Source organism: Alexandromys fortis, unplaced genomic scaffold (assembly GCF_014885135.2).
Source record: "Alexandromys fortis isolate MF-2015 unplaced genomic scaffold, M_Fortis_MF-2015_v1.1 scaffold_43, whole genome shotgun sequence".
NCBI classification, from domain to species: Eukaryota; Metazoa; Chordata; class Mammalia; order Rodentia; family Cricetidae; genus Alexandromys; species Alexandromys fortis.
The window spans coordinates 2,761,646-2,778,660 of NW_026067928.1; the positions used below are offsets into that span (position 1 = coordinate 2,761,646).

At 39.7% G+C, this 17,015-nt stretch overlaps 2 protein-coding genes across 15 annotated transcripts in view; one reads left to right on the forward strand and one right to left on the reverse strand.

Annotated features, from left to right (window-relative positions):
- Positions 1-11,610, reverse strand: part of Dis3 (DIS3 homolog, exosome endoribonuclease and 3'-5' exoribonuclease) — a 33,130-nt gene extending 21,520 nt beyond the window's left edge. The window contains exons 1-9 of one of the 9 annotated variants that reach the window (XM_050144588.1): positions 11,211-11,610; positions 10,906-10,973; positions 7,586-7,779; positions 6,574-6,647; positions 5,233-5,400; positions 3,010-3,174; positions 1,615-1,728; positions 1,275-1,412; positions 301-447 (exon numbers count right to left, since the gene is read on the reverse strand). In XM_050144588.1, the coding sequence (XP_050000545.1) occupies positions 301-447; positions 1,275-1,412; positions 1,615-1,728; positions 3,010-3,174; positions 5,233-5,400; positions 6,574-6,647; positions 7,586-7,779; positions 10,906-10,973; positions 11,211-11,438 (1,296 nt within the window). In that variant the 5' untranslated portion in view covers positions 11,439-11,610. Of the gene's footprint in view, positions 1-300; positions 448-1,274; positions 1,413-1,614; positions 1,729-3,009; positions 3,175-5,232; positions 5,401-6,573; positions 6,648-7,585; positions 7,780-10,488; positions 10,647-10,905; positions 10,974-11,210 lie in introns of all 9 variants that reach the window. The other 8 variants (XM_050144579.1, XM_050144587.1, XM_050144582.1 and 5 more) reach the window with 8 other exon arrangements.
- Positions 11,611-11,744: 134 nt separating this feature from the next.
- Pibf1 (progesterone immunomodulatory binding factor 1) overlaps positions 11,745-17,015 on the forward strand; it is a 161,362-nt gene continuing 156,091 nt past the window's right edge. The window contains exons 1-3 of one of the 6 annotated variants that reach the window (XR_007592168.1): positions 11,745-11,902; positions 12,483-12,555; positions 13,066-13,341. Coding sequence is in view for 5 of the 6 variants with exons in the window: in XM_050144590.1 (XP_050000547.1) it covers positions 13,090-13,341 (252 nt within the window). In the remaining variant the exon portion in view is untranslated. Of the gene's footprint in view, positions 11,950-12,482; positions 12,564-13,065; positions 13,342-17,015 lie in introns of all 6 variants that reach the window. The other 5 variants (XM_050144594.1, XM_050144592.1, XM_050144589.1 and 2 more) reach the window with 5 other exon arrangements.

The following is a 17,015-nucleotide window of genomic DNA, read 5'->3' on the forward strand; positions in this document are numbered from 1 at the left end:
GAGAAATTACATTAATTACACCCTGATCTGGTGGCTCAGTCCTATATTCCTAGATACTCAGAAGCCCGAGGCAGGAGAAATAAAAGTTCAAGGACTACTTGGGTTACAGAATAAGATCCAGGCCAGCATGGACAACTTAAGATCCCATGGTAAAACAGGGCTGAGGTCTCAGTCCAGTGGTAGAGTGTTTAACGAACCTGTAAAATGCCCTGTGTTCAGACACTAATGAAAACAGCACAGAACAGAAACTCCCTAGGATAACAGACAACCCATAAAGTCACTGACTTCTTTTCAACTCACCTTCTCAGTAATACTCCACGGCATCTTGGGCAGGAAGCTAAGGACAGCCTGGGAAAAGGGCTGATGAGGAACATCATGTTCAAGCAACAGAACTTCTGTTTCTGTCTCTTTTTCTCCAACATCACCTAAATTTTTAACAAAGTGTCCCTGAAATGAAAAGGTATTATCAGAAAGGCACACTTTGCAAATAATATTTCAACACTAAATATCTTCCAGGATTTTTACTCAAGTGTTTCTAAATTTTTCTCTAACAACAAATTAAAAACCCTTTGGCAAGGCAGTGGTGGCACACACCTTCAAACCCAGCACTTGGAAGGCAGATGGATCTCTCAGGTGGAGGGCATCCTGGTCTACAGAGTGAGTTCTAAGAGAGCCAGGGCTACACAGAGAAACCCTGTCTAGAAAAACCAAAAAGGAAACACCACCCCTTGGGCCTGGAGAGACGGATGTGTGGTTAAGAACTCTGTTGATCTTGCAGAGGGCCCAGGTCGGTTGCCAGCACCCACATGGTGACCTACAACTATCTGTAACTGCAATCCAGTAGATCTGACTGCAGCCCCTGCAGGCCTCCCTGTGCCCCTGGCATGTACTGTGTATAGACACCCACGGGCAAAATGTCCATAACAGAAAAGCAAACAAGCCTCTAGAAAACTAAAGGTGAAAATGAAAAGAGCCTGGTTCTTAGACCATAATGCCTATCTATATTTAGTACTCTTTAACCTTAATATTTTCAAAATTTGATTAAAATTTATTCAAGGCACAAATGTTTCTTCCATAAAGTTATCAGTAAATGTTGTTAGGTGACTTGAGTAAAATTAGCCACATGACTTATACTAGAATTATATAAAATTAATCTATACTACTTACTAGGTAAACCATTATTTGTGTACATAAAACTATTACACTTTCACTAAAAATCAACAGTAATTAATTTAACTAAACACATAAAGGTAAAATTACTATTTTAAGCTTACATTTGGATATCTAGAATTTCTAGGCCAACCATCAATAGCGACAATAATTCTCCGTCCTTCTAGTGCAGAAGCCTGTCTGGTTTCTATTCGAATTCGTGGAATTCTCTTATCAGCAGGTGTAAAGAGATGTCTTCTTGACTAGAAAAGAATTTAAAAAAATTATTTGCAGTCTGGGGATCAATCCTAGCATTCCAGCACATGCTATGTAAGTACCGTACCACTGCACTCTAACCCAGGAGAAATGACTGTATGTACACAATTTGAAAAACCCGGCAGAGGAGTGCTAAGTTCCAGTAGGTGAGAATCATTTTCCAATAGTGCTAATAAGTGCTCTACTCACCTCCTTAATATCAGACTTGGAAAGCATGCCGCAATATGGTCTCCAGTTCCTTTTTATTATTCCTACAACTCTACCTGTAGCCCTCAACATTTTTTCACTTACAGCAGTCTTAAGCTGAAATATAAAATGAAAATCATCAATTATTTTTCTTCTAAGTAAGTTTTCTTCCAAATTAGATTCTGCACATGGACACTAATACATTCAGGTAGCAAATAATGACATGACACTCAGAACCATTATGCCTCAAAGTTCTAGACATGAGCTTACCAACTGAACAATGCTTATTGTTCCATAACAAAGCACTCTATAAATGATAAATCAAGAGGCATGTATCTGATAAATATGTTAGAACTCAGTGTTTTCCATTTTAATATAAGGACTTACAAAAACACATGTTAAGTACAGAAATTATGAAACTGAGAGTTAGCAGTTTAGACTAACTAGATACATGTAGTTACTAATTAATTACTATATACTTATTACAGTGAACATGTCATGTTGGATCTAGTCAATTATAAAATAAATGCATCTTCAAATTAATTTATCTCAAATTAAAAGTCAAATAAAGAATGTAAACCATGAGAAATAGATCCTATAAAATTTTACCTCCAGTGACTAGATTCAGCATGAATGCTATAGTCAGACTTCAGGAAATTAGATGTAACCAATGAAAAGAGCTACCCTTTTAATTTAATACAAGAGTGTTACCTCATAAAATGGGTAAGTCGGTCATTTCTAATAGACTTAACACATATGGAGTAACTCAATCTCCCTATAAGCATATTGGTAGAAATGGAATAATTAAGCATGTACAAAGACAAAGATACAAAAGCACATTTTCTAAGGAAATTTTAATACTGCAAAAAAAATTTCAGGAAATTTTACATTTCTATTTACTTAAACTTCATAAATTCAGACCATATCCTAAATATTAACAGACTTTCACTTCCAAACTCAAACAATTCTAAATTAAATACTTATACTCATGCGTAAAATGTCATTAAAAGATGAGTTTGTATACTTAGAACAGAAATCATCTACACACATAACTTGTATAAAATTAAAAGTAGACTTGAGACTGGAGAGATGACTCAGTATTTAAGAATACTGGCTGCTCTTCCAGAGAACCTGGTTTGTTCCCAAATCACACATGGAAGTTTATAACTGTCAGTAATTCCAGTTCCAGGGCTGGGACATCCTTTTCTGGCTTCTGCAGGCAATGCACAGATATGCTACACAGACATCCATGCAGGCAAAATACCCATACATATCAAATAAAAATGAATAAACCTTTAAGAAGAATTTTGAACTGTGATTTCATTCAATAAATATGAAAACAATGGCACGTTAAATAGCACAGCAATCCGGACAAACAAAACCTGTGTTCTCGCATACCATGAGCTCTCTCTCCTCATCTTTCTCCACATCATCTTCCGTTGGACCTTCATCGTGTAAAACCACAGAGGATGGTGCCACCCACTGACTCCTGGGCAGAAGCTCCACGGCCACAATGTCTTCATGAATAGCTCTATTTAGATGTTTAAGTCCTTGTATAAGTATCTGGGCAAACCAGCAAATGGCATGTGTTAAAATAGATTAAATGGCAGTAATGAAAAAGTTCTCTAATAGAGGGCAATATTCTGTATGATACCTAATTCTCTTAATGATTTTCCTATTTTAAAATAATAACCTGAGCCAGGCTTCTTGGGTAAGTAACTACACAAACATTGTTCATCTGAATTTGGTCCCCAGAACCCATGATGGAAGAAGAAAACTGACTTCTGAAAGTTGCCCTTAATTTCCCCATCATACTTTGGTGATGCACTCCCGACCCACATATCCACATCATATAACACAATCTTAACCATTTTAAAAATTAACATAAAAAATGGCATTGTTATTCATTATTATACAGTCTTAATTTTTAAACTTTAAGGAGAAAAATGTTCAAGAAATATGGCTTTTGTTTATGACTTCACCATAAACAATGGTGATTAAATAGTTGGGAAAATCAAACTACTTAAATCTCAAGATCCCGATTGGTGAAAATGAAAACTCAACTACTTTCACGGACTGGGGTTGGTGAAAAGCAGCAAGCCACAAGTCCGACAAATCTGATGAATAGCGAAACACTCGAAAAGCTGCTATCATGTGATGTGAAGCCTTCTTTCTGCTGTGCACTTATTTATTATAGGCAGATATATAAAACAAGAATCTCATTTTAGAATATTTGATGTTTCTCTTAAAAGGCAAGTTAGTAGAAATTTTTTAAATAATCAGTCTCATAATTCATTTATTAGCTGAGCAATGGTGGCACAGCACACGTCTTTAACCCCAGTACTGGAGAGGCAGAGACAAGTGTGATCTCTGAGTTAGAGGTCAGCCTGGTCAACAGACTGAAGTCAAGGACAGCTTGGTTACACAAGTAGAAACCCCTTCTCAAAAACACCACAGCAGTCTGGCGGTGGTGGCGCACGCCTTTGATCCCAGCACTCAGGAGGCAGAGGTAGGCAGATCTCTGTGAGTTCATGGCCAGCCTGATATACAGAATTAGTTCTAAGCTCTAAAGCTACTCAGAGAAACCCTGTCTCAAAAAAAAAAAACAGGAGGAGAGGGGAAGTCCTTTATTATAATAGTGTTTATTACTCTTACCAACTAGAAAGAGAAGGTAAGGTAGAGAAATAGCTATCATAAGGTTTTTCTTGGAAGCATGCAGATCTGAAAAAGCCTACAGACCACAGAAAAATCCTGGGCACAGTAGTTCCACGCCTGTCCCCAGCCCTAATCAGGTGTAAACAGAAGGATCTCTGGAGCTTACTGGCCAGTTAATCCAGCCTAACTGCTGAACTCTAGGACAAAAGAAAGTCTGCAAGGAAATACACCAAACTTCTAAAGCATCACCTGTCCTCTGGCTTATATACTCACAGGTAGATACATGCACATGCTAATTAAAAATAAAAAGTGAGGCAAATTTAAATTCTCATACAAAAATTTTATACCAAATATTTCCATGTATAAAGATATAAAGGTTTATACAGAGGCCAGCAAGACGGCTCATCAGAAATCCTAGGCTTGCCACTAAGCCTGAGAGTTTGAGTTCAATACCTGGGTCTCTCTCTTTGCAAGGAGAGAACCAAACCCTGTCCAAGTTGTTTTCTAACCTTCACTAATAGTGTGCATGCACACATACATACATAAAAATAAAATTTTTAAAAACTTTAAAAGGCAAGCTTTCATACTGTCTTAGTTAGGGTTTCTATTGCTGCGATGAAACACCATGACCTAAAAGCAAGTTGGGAAGGAAAAGGTTAATTTGATTTACACTTCAGCAATGCTGTTCATCACTGAAGGAAGCCAGGACAGGAAGTGAAAGAAGGCAGGATTTTGGAGGCAGGAGCTGATGCACAGGCCAGGGAGGGGAACTTACTGGCTTACTTCCCATGGTTTGCTCAGCCCATCTTGTATAGAACCCAGGATCGGCACCATCCGCTATGGACTGGGCCCTCCTTCACCAATCACTACTTGAGAAAATGTCAAGGCGTCTCCTCAACTGAGGATCCCTCCTCTTGATAACTCTAGCTTGTGTAGACACACAAACCAGCTGGTACACCTACCTACCTCTTTTTCATCTTCTTTGTCTCCGTGAATCCACACTGTAGCTTCTAAATAATTTTCCCTGCTAGCTCTAAATGTTCCTTGAAGGTATGAGCCAGATTTTATGCCTTGTTGGAGCTTACTTAAGGGAAGATGCTCTGAAAATATTATTTTCCCACTTTCTATTTCATTCTGTGAAATAAGCAAATCAAAAGTCTGTTTATTTAATGCACTGCTTTCAAGAGTATCATACAAGTTAAATCTACTTTATAGAATATACAACTGAGAGTGGTGTATATTCCAGACCACCACCGTCTAAACAACTCGCTGCAATGAAAGGGCCATCTTTTTAATGAAGCTCAACATGGCAGCCACTAAGTACAAATTCTGTTGACTAGCTGGATATGTATAATACAGCTGGGAAAATGGGTTTTAAAATTTAAATTACTTTTAAGCACCTACATGAACTAGTAATTAGTTATCATAGAATGCTCCAAATCATATATTCCAAAAAGTCAGCCCAGTTGCATCTTTTAGAATTCTTTTAGTTTTGTAAAATAGTTAAAGACAAATAAGACTGGAGAACAACTGTTAGAGAAACAGAATGAATACACATATCTGGTCCTATTAGATACAGCTACTTTGGTGAAACAGCTGTCATGAAAGAAGATATAAAGTCACCGTTTTCTGTTTTTTTTTTTTTATAGTGGTAGATTAACCATTTAAAAATATATCTGACAGTTAAAGTATGAGATTCAGTGTGAAGTTCCACAGCTTCAGCATGGCTGCTAACTGTACAGAAATCCAATAAAGCTTTGGGTCTTATTAAAAACACTGCAATCCGGGCGGTGGTGGCGCACGCCTTTAATCCCAGCACTCGGGAGGCAGAGGCACTGTGAGTTCGAGGCCAGCCTGGTCTACAGAGCTAGTTCTAGGACAGGAACCAAAAGCTACGAAGAAACCCTGTCTCAAAAAAAAAAAAAAAAAAAAAAAAAACCAACAACAACACTGCTTATTTGTGAGGTCTTAAAATAAAATTTTTAATAAATTAAAATAGCTACCATTTACACTTATCATAGCTATGTGATAAGCAACAAGAGTTACACGAATGGTTACAATTATACTTCATTCAGTTCTAATAATGGTATAGTTATTGCTATTTAGCTTACATACAAAGCCGATGTATTTAGCAGAGTTTATTTCAATAAGCCAATCACAGTTACCTTGTTTACAACCTAACTCTGTTCCTGTCCTCGCTTATTGGCATGTTCTAATTTTTAAATCTTTTGTAACTATAAACCTAATATCCTAGATGGCTATTTTTATACTTTCTTTTCTTCAAAAACAGAACATACTGAAACATACCGTTTCCTCAGACAAGCAAGCAAGGCGATCTATAAGCTCAGGGTTAGCAGTTAGGCTTTTTACATATTCCTCACCTGAAAAAATAAAAACAGTCAATGCTTTAAAACTCAAGAATCTAATTTTATCTAGGCACAAGAGAACATGAATGATCTTGTTTTGATAGTACATCTGCCATTTTTCATACATGAAACAAAAACCAATCTGTTGATGTAATCATGACTGAAAATGGGTCCAACATACATGAATTTTTACTATGTCAACTGCAAATAGTGAGGAAAATAACAGCCACTATTTACAACTGCTTATTAAGCTCACTGACAACTTTAAAATGTAAAAAGAATGCGGGGCGGCAGTGGTGCATGCCTGTAGTCTCAGAACTCAAGAGGCAGAGGTAGGAAGATCTATGCGAACTGGAGGCGACCTGGGTCTACAGATGAGTCCCAGAACAGCTGGAGCTGCTGTTACACAAAGAAACCCTGCCTGAGAAACTAAAAATAGATACAGTAAAAATAATTAAAATAAATAAAAATAAAATGGGGGGCTGGGGAGATGGCTCAGCAGTTAAGAGTACTAACTGTTCTTCCAGAGGACCCAAGTTCAATTCCCAGCACCCATATGGCAGCTCACAACTGTCTGAAGATCCAGTTGCAGGGGATCTGACACCTTCACACCAATGCACATAAAATAAAGTTAAATAAACCATAAAAAATATTTTAAAAAAATAAAATGTAAAAAGAAAGATGGTCCAGCAATTAAAAACACCTGCTGCTCTTGCAAAGGCCCTGGTTTCAGTTTCCAGGACCAATACAGTGGCTAATAACCATCCCTAATGTACATAATGCACATACATACATGCAGGCAAAAGATTCACATATTAAAAATTGAAAAACATTTAAAGATAATATTCAATTATACAGGAAAATGATATTCTGAGTCATGTGAACATATGGCCCAATACTAATTTTTATATACAGTTGCAAATATGCATAGAAGTGTTTACATTCAGACCTACATGTGAAAGATGGGATTCCTTCTTCTACAGCTTTTTCTTTGTTTTTCTTGTCATTTGTTATAAGGATAACTTGCAGCTGGTTTTCTGCTGATATTTTCTTCAAATGTTCGTTGTACCATTTTGCTGCTACTCGAATGGCTCTGTCATTTCTGTCATTAGCATTTTCTCCCTGTTCTTGTTCAATGTAGGTTTCTCTAAATGTGAAGAGGCAAACCATGAAATAAAAGTTAACGAGCAAAAACAAAGATGTATAAAGCCTTCTGAGACATAAATGTTTGACAGCAGCTAAAAAGCCAGTGGTATACATATTTGGTTGAAATTTATATGGTCAGAAAAATTCTGTTAAGATCCTTTGAAGTTTTCAAGACAATTCTCTTGATGAAATTTATGCTATTAGTAGGAAAATACAGAGGTTCAAATAGTTTGATTTCATAAAAAGAAAATTAGAAGCCGGGCGATGGTGGCGTATGCCTTTAATCCCAGCACTTGGGAGGCAGAGGCAAGTGGATTTCTGTGAGTTTGAGACCAGTCTGGTCTACAGAGCTAGTTCCAAAGCCACAGAGAAACCCTGTCTCGAAAAACCAAAAAGAAAAGAAAGAAAATTAGATCAGAATTTAGACTTCAAACGGAGATGTGCTGTGTAAATGTTGTATGATGTTTTACTTTTTGGGGAGGGACCCACCACACAGTTCCCAAATAAATACACAGGGGTTTATCATTACTTATGAATGCCTGACCTTTTGGCTTATTTCTTGCTAGCCTTTCTTATTTAAGTTATCCCATCTATATTCAGCTTCAGGACTTTTATCTTTCTCTATTCCTATATCCCTTCCTTTTCTTCTTATTCCGTGTCTGGCTGTGTAGCTGGGCGGCTGACCCCTGATAGCCTCCTCTCCTTGTCCACTTGCTCTTCGTCCTCATTTCTCCTTCTATTTAAACTCTCTGCCTGCTAACCCTGCCTATCCTTGCTCCTGTCTTTAATGGTCGTTCAGCTCTTTATTAGGACCATCAGGTGTTTTAGACAAGCAAATCACAGCTTCACAGAGTTAAACAAATGCAGCATAAACAAAAGTCACACACCTTAAAATAGCATTCCCCGGCAGGGACGTTAATAGTTTACTGGGTAAGAGGGATTAATAGAACTTTGGAGACCAGATAATAAAACTTTACTCAACAAACCACAGATTACCAGTCAACTGCTAGGCTCTACAGTGACTGTAGATCACTGTGTGATCACGTGTTTCAATGGCCATTCACTACATGATCCTTTTGATCATTCGTGGTAATCACTAAATCCATAGCAAAGCCTAGGTAGACCCCACAAGGCCACGGCTCTCAAATGAGACTGCACTTCCATATTTCTTCAGGTCTGCTCTCCAAAGCCATCCTCTCAGCACTACTTTACTCCCTACCATTAACTGTATTGCTACTGCTTCCGCGGTGCGTCCAACACACGTAACATTCTGGTGCACAGGGCTCCTCTGGTTACAAATCTGATAAATCTAAGCAAATCTGATAATCAGTAAATACAATGGTCATTAAGTTTGAATTTGGTTTTAATGTGACAGACTTAAGAAACAAAATCCATATGAGATTTGCTTAGTGTCCTAAAAGTCTTCCAATATTGCTAAGTCCTACTCAAAGCACGTGAACTAAGAAATCTTGCTAAGCCTCCATTAGGAATCTGATGAGCACGTTCCATACAACCTCAGGCTGGTTCCAGGAAACAAGTGGTTCTGTCTATGGAGTCTAAGGCGATGCAATGACTGAGTAGCCCACAGACACTTTTATTCTGTGTATATGGGTGTGCATGCGTGCACGTGCGTGTTTAAGCAATACTTAAGTTTCAAGATACAAGAAAGAGCTACATCTGACAGGGTATGAAAACATGTGGATGATTAAACTTGGCACTACTTGTATACACATGGCATAGGCCAAACATGCTACTAAGCACCTCTAACCTGTAAGATAGATTTCATACAACAAAAAAACTACTTAGTCCACAACGTCAATAATGTCAAGGTCGAGAAAGTGACTTTCATTAGATAACCACTGTACACTATCTGTGATAACAAGCAATCCCATATGTTCTGAAAGCACCCACACATTTAATTCAAAAGTCATGAACCTAAATTATAATAAAGGACTGCTTTTTGAAATCCAAATTTAATAAATCAGCTGTAAGATATTAGTTTAAATTTTAAAGCTTATTTTTTTTTTTTTTTTTTGGATTTTCGAGACAGGGTTTCTCCATAGCTTTCCTTTTGGTTCCTGTCCCAGAACTAGCTTTTCTAGACCTGGCTGGCCTGGAATGCACAGAGATCCGCCTGCCTCTGCCTCCCGAGTGCTGGGGATTAAAGGCGTGCCCACCACCGCCCCGCAATTTTAAAGCTTATTAATCGTACGTTCGTTTTTAAAAATCTTTTTCCACAGACTCACTCCTTTTGTACCAGCTGTATGCTATTTATATACACGGCATCGCAGGAGCCCAAATGATCTCATCTCCAAAGAGCCATCATTCAGCTCAATATACACAACTTACACCAGGACTCTGACATAAGGACTATGATAGCTAGTAGATCGAGTTTAAGGTGTGAGCCCACTAACACTGGGACCTTACCTGAGTCCCACTTAGCAGCGTCTTCCACACAGCCAAGTACAACCCGACAGCACACAGAACTACAGATCAGCTTTGACAAATGAATTCCCAGGCACTTTCTTGGTTTGTTTGTTTCGTTTTTTTCAAGACAGGATTTCTCTGTAGCTTTGGAGCCTATCCTGAAACTAGCTTTTGTAGACCAGACTGGCCTCGAACTCACAGAGATCCCCCTGCCTCTGCCTCCCCAGCGCCCAGGCACTTTCTTATAACCTTCGGTAAAAGCCTACGGTCTTGTGAGACTTACTTATGGTGCTCGTTAGTGAATGTGTAAAAATGCTTCTCCCGGTTATTCGTCACATCCCTGATCCGCTTATAGATGGGGGCACTCCGGTTTCTCACTTCCTGCAGGACTGTCTGGAGCACAATGACATTCCTGATAGCTGGGTCTTCCAGAACATCAATCTTAAAAACAAAAGCAAAAAGTTAATTTTCCCCATGTTCACGTAGAAACTGTTCCTGTCAAGCCTAAAATCTTGACAGTTTCATACACCGGCTCTCCGTTGGGCCAAAGTGTCACTTTGCTGTAGAACAAGTGACAACAGTCACTCGGCCCTGTAGGCTTGAGAAGAGCACCCGCAAACGGACCACAAAAGTTTGCAGTATTAAAACTATTAACAAATAAATCTGCTGGCCCACAGAGTTTTTGTTCGTAGGCACTTACAAGCTGCCTGGGGGTCGCAATCTGGAGGCCACAGAAGCCCAGGTCCCCGGCTTCCAGGCACTTATAATCTAAAGTAGAAGAGACACCAGGAGTTAGAAAATTAACGTGTCGAAAACTACGACTCCAAGAACCGAAAAAAAAAATGGAAATAAATAAAACAACAACGTTAGGGAAATGTACCTCGGCCTGGACAACTGGAAGCGAGGGTGGCCTTGGTACCTGCCTCTCCATCCCGAGACCCGCCTCCCTCGGTTTCCCTATCTGCCACGCCCCCTTGTCACCACGCGGCCCGCCGGCCCACGCACCTGGTGCAGCAGCACGTTGGTGTCCGGCAGGAGGTAGTGCGGCCACGGGCAGAGGCTGCTCGCCTGGTCGCCGGGCTGCGACTCCAGGGCCGGGGCCGCGTGCGCCCCGTCGCAGGCCGCGCAGGCCGGGGCCCCGCAGCCGATGTCATCCCGCAGGTAGTGCTCGCGCACGATCTTCACCACGCCGCCCGCGCGGGTCTTTTTTAAGAACGTTTTGGACTTGAGCATCTTGGCTCCCGGCGTAGAATCCGGACCCGGGCGGAATGCCGACCGCTACAGAACTCTGGCCGAAAACACTTCAAGTCAGAAGCGGAGGAGCCTTACCAAGCCGCCCCTTGCAGTTCCGCCTCTTCCCGCGAGCTGCTAAATACGCACGTCTCGCGAGAAAACACGACACGCCTGACTGGTCGTGTTAGTCTCTTGATTATCGAGGCGATTGGACCACAGTATATATTTCCTCCCGCAGCTGGGCGGGGTTCGTCTCCGGACTACCACTCCCAAAGTGCACCGCTTCGAATTGGCTTCCGGGAAGGGAGGGCTTAGGCACCTTCGCGCCCTAGCTCTTTCCGATTTCTTCTCTGACAGGGCGGGTGGTTGTCTTGGTGACTGCTCCCTAACGGTCTGGTGACCCCGAGATACTTGTAGAGGGTTTGCAGCACTGAAGACGCCTGTGGTTCCTCCAAGTGTCCGAGGTGAGGCTGGTTTTAGCCTTGTATGCGGAGTTACTGACGCTGGAGAGGTACGCGTGGTACAAAGATGCTAAAATGCATCAAGTTTAGAATTTATAAATTTCTTAGCCAAAGAAGGAGAAGCCCGTCCCTGGTCCTTTGTAACTCGGGCGAGGATTTCTCTTTGGCTACACCTTTCTTCATGCCTTCCTTTAAAAAGGAAAGAGGTGGATCGTACTGTAGCTCTTCCTGTCCCCCACCACGCACACCTCCTTCCTCACCTTTCCTTTTAGAAGAACTGAAATGTCTAATTCTATGGACATTTTACCAAATCGTGTACTATTTAAACAAAGGCGTTAGTAAAGTTCTTCAGAAGGCTAAGATGTGCTATTTAGAATATTCGAAGTTTTCCTCTTTTAACCTCTCTGTTTTTCCAAGTTATTTAGAAATGTTATTGTCTCGATGTGAGCTTGTCTTCAGACTTCCAGTGATTTCTTGCTTGTTAAATAAACCTCATGTGTATCCCCAGACAGTCTGATGTCGCCTCCGCTCTTGTTTTATATATCCTCTTCCTCCGTACAAATCTTGTCCCGTGTGTTCACAGATCCTTCCAGATTTAACTGCTTCTGTACAATCTTACACGGACAAAATCAGAGTCATTCTCTCCTGGAGCTTGGAGTTCTTGGTATGAATGGGCTTTACCCTTTCTCTTTTACACGACTTTATTTTTCTTTTTCCTTCAAATTAAGATTCTTGCTTTGTAGGCATGGTGGTGCACATCTTTAATCCCAGCAGGAGGCAGAGGCAGACAGATCTCTGAGTTCTAAGACATCCCAGGGCTACACACCCTGTCTCGAAAAACAAAAGCAAACAAACAAAGATTATTGCCCCAAGTTTATGTGTGTGTCTGAATGTATATACACACACACGCACATTCATACATATATGTGTATGTATATATGTGTATATACATACACATATTTATTTAAATTGACCAAAGGGCTGAGTTCATGATAGGATTTAGTGAATCTATCTTTGATTTGAGCACTAATTCACAGTAGTGATCGGGCTTAGATTTGGCATCTTTCAGTGCCCAGTGAAATCAGCAATCTTTAGTAAATCATCAGTGCATTATATGTTATGTAGTAAATTTTCGGTATATTTAAGTTTATTTCCTTTTACTCTACAGAAGATTGATCCAGAATAATAAAATGTCTCGAAAAATGCCCAAGGAGTCAAAAAAAGTAAACATTTCTAGTTCTCTGGAGTCTGAAGATATTAGTTTGGAAACAACCATTCATACAGATGACATTTCCTCATCAGAAGAGCGAGAGGGTAAAGTCAAAATCACCAGGCAATTAATTGAAAGAAAAGAAATGCTTCATAATATTCAGCTACTGAAAATCGAGCTATCCCAAAAAAATATGATGATCGACAATTTGAAAATGGATTATCTCACAAAGGTAAGAACAGATGCAAACTTTGTTGATTTTCCTACCTTGTTGTATTTAAACAAGATAATTAAGAAGCTGGTATGTAGGCCAGTTGTGGTAGCACACACCTTTAATCCCAGCACTCTGGAGGCAGATCTCTGTGAGTTCTAGGCTAGCCTAATTTACATGTGAAGTCCAGGACAAGCCAGGGCTATGTAAAGAGACCCTGCCTCCAAAAAAAAAAAAAAAAAAAGAAGAAGAAGAAAGAAAGAGAGGGATTTGTTAGACTGTAAATAGTATACTATATGTGACATTGCTTTTCCAGTACTACCTTTTTATACTTTGCATATTGAAAATCAGGTGGGTTTTTTGTTTGTTTGTTTGTTTGTTTGTTTGTTTTGATTTTCGAGACAGGATTTCTCCATAGCTTTTTGGTTCCTATCCTGGAACTAGCTCTTATAGACCAGGCTGACCTCAAACTCACAGAGATCCGCCTGCCTCTGCCTCCCGAGTGCTAGGATTAAAGGCTTGTGCCACCACCGCCCAGCTTATTGGCTAATTCTTACATCCAAATTTAACCCATTTCTATTAATCTGTATATCAACACATGCCAGTGTCTTACCGGGAAAGATTCAGCATGTCTGACTCTGGCAGTTCCATGGCAGCTCTCTGACTCTGCCTTCTTCCTCCCAGCATTCCGTTTAATTTTCCCCACCTACCTAAGTTCTGCCCTATCAAAGCCAAAGCATTAACCAATACAAACCACACATAGAAAGAAGGACCTCCTATACCATTAGCCATAATAAATAGTGAGTGATTGCGAGACACATTGCGTTGGTATTGCTACTTCTGTTCCTAGGAAAACGATTTCCTCCTGACAGTGAACTAATTTTACTGTTGTTCTTAGCTGTTCCAACTTTAGTCCCTCCGTCCAAAAGTGTATTTTTGTTTCATTTATACTGTGTCTTGTTAACTTGCTCTCCTATTTTAGTTCTGTGGTATGTATACTAAGCTACTACAGTGTCCTGCTAGAAAAATATATTTACTTTGGGCCAATGAGATGATTGCTGGGTAAAGATACTTAACCATGCAAGCCTCGGGACCTGAGTTCCATCTGTGGGCTGCATAGTGAAGAGAGAACTAACTCCTGAAAGTTGCCCCGCACACACACACTCGCACACATACACACAACTTAGAGTAAAAAGGAAGGGCTGAAGGGATGACTAAGCAGTTAGCAGCACTTACTACTCTTACAAATGACCTGGGTTCAAATTCCCGAACCCACAGTTCCAGGGGACCCAGTGATGTTTTCTGGCTAGTGAGGAACCAGACACAAACATGGTACACAAACATACACATGGGTAAAACATTCACACACATCAAAATCAAGTAAATCATAAAATATAATGATATGGGATTCACATCTGTATGCTGAGAATACTATTGGTTAATAAAGAAGCTGCTTTGGGCCAATTATAGGACAGAATAGTGTTGTAATAGGAGCTGTGGGCTGTGTTCTCTGCCACCCAGCTCCCGCCACAGGCTAGATTTACCCGAAACAACAACACACAAATTGTATTCATTTAAACACTGCTTGGCCCATTAGCTCTAGCCCTTACTGGCTAATTCTGATATCCCGATCAACCCATCTCTAATAAACTGTGTAGCACTGGTCTTACCGGGAAAGATTCATCATGTCTGACCTGGCAGCTTGCTTCATCGCGTGCGACTGTCCGGGAGAGGGGAGCATGGCCTCTCTGAGCTCACTTCCTCTTCCTCCCAGCATTCTGTTCTGTTTACTCCACCCACCTATGTTCTAACCAATAAAATGGGCAAGGCAGTTTCTTTATTTTTTAACCAATGACCTTCCTCCATCATTTCCCCTTTTTCTGTTTAAACAAAAAAAGGAAGGCTTTAACTTTAACACAGCAAAATTACATATAACAAAACAGTTATCAAGTAAAAATTACAATATTTATATCTATTTTATCTTTATCATAACTAAGGAAAACTATAACTATTCTTCAACTCCATCAAAGACTCCAGAAAGGTACAATATTACCTAAGCAAACAATAAATAAGCAACTTTCAAACTCTAGAAATGACAGAGACATCTCGCTGCCTGGACAGTCACCCAAAGTTCCTCTGTACCATTGGGGCATCCATCTTCGGCCTACAGGCCCATAGTTTCCAGCAGACATTTCCACAAAGCAGGAAATTTCAAAGGCAGTCACTATCTGCTTGTCCTGAAGAATGTCTTGCAGACTCTTTCATGAATCAGGAACCCCGAAAGATCATCTCACCTTTAGGCAAGTTCAGCAGTCCTCTCTCTGCGGGTTCTCTGTGTCCAGTTTATGCAATAGTCCAGGCAAGAGCAGTTTCTTGCCCAAATGGCTATCAAACTCCATAAGGATCCTCTTCGATGCCCATCTTCATCATGAAGTAGATTGGTGCTGCCAGGAGCAGAGTGTCTCATTGTCATGAAAAGTCCTAAGTTATTAAAACATTTAAAATGCCATATTCTATAATCTTTGAAAGATATGAAGAATGCCTATCTAAGATATATCTATGTACATCTAGAAAATCTTAATTAACATGACTACAAACTTGACTATTATGATTATCTATTAACCTATATACATTACATTTTTAAGTGAACTATACAATCTCAATACCTTAATCAAGATCAGAAATACATATACATATAACAAAATTGACCTTAAATCTCTATCAATAAAGCAAAATATATACTAATGCAAATTATTCATATCTATATCATATCCCCTTTTAAATGTAAAAGAATGTTTATAAACCATATTTGGGAACATGGGCGCAGTTTTTTCTCTCCAAACTGCTTCCTGCTGAATGGGGGCATTGTTAATTAGGTCTTTCATGGTATAACCTGTGTGCTAGTTTCATCTCAGTTGGCAGTTGAGTGAAGCAATTTTCTGAAGGTGTTCACAGCAACCCTTCAGGAGGGTGTGGTCCATCATACCATATTGGAATAGAAGCAATCCACAGACTTTCACTCTCTGTGAAAACAAAATAAGAAACTCCTTTCCAAAGCATCATTTCCTTAGATCCAAATTTCAAAGTCAAGGTATTTTCAAAATATCTATGTTGGATTAGTTCAACAGTATTTATAAACAAATATCTTTTAGCATCTGTTGCTCCTTCCTCAGCATTCAAACAATTCAAAGCATAATAGCATACAGTATCAATATTCTCTGTGTATTTTCCATCTTTGTGCAGCTTTATTTTAACTCTGTTTCATTTATTTTTACTTTTATTTTTTGCTTTTTGAGACAGGTTCTCTGTATCTTTGACCTGGAATAACTCTGTAGACCAGGCTGTCCTTGAACTCTCCAGAGATCTACCTGTGTCTGCCTCCCAGGCATTGGGATTAAAGGTGTATGCTACTGTACCCTGAACTCACAGATCTGTTTGTCTCTGCCTTCTAGGCACTGGGATTAAAGGCGTGTGCTACCACACCTTGAAGTCACAGAGGTCAATCTCCCTCTGCCTCCCAAGTGTTGGGATTAAAGGTGTGTACTACCACACCCAACTACCCTCTTTCTTCCTTTTTTTATTTTTACTTTTAAGAACTTTTAACTTTTAGCTTGCATATATTTTTTTTAATTTTATTGAGAATAAGAAAAAAAAGTTTCCGCCTCCTCCCAGCCTCCCATTTCCCTCCCCCCCCC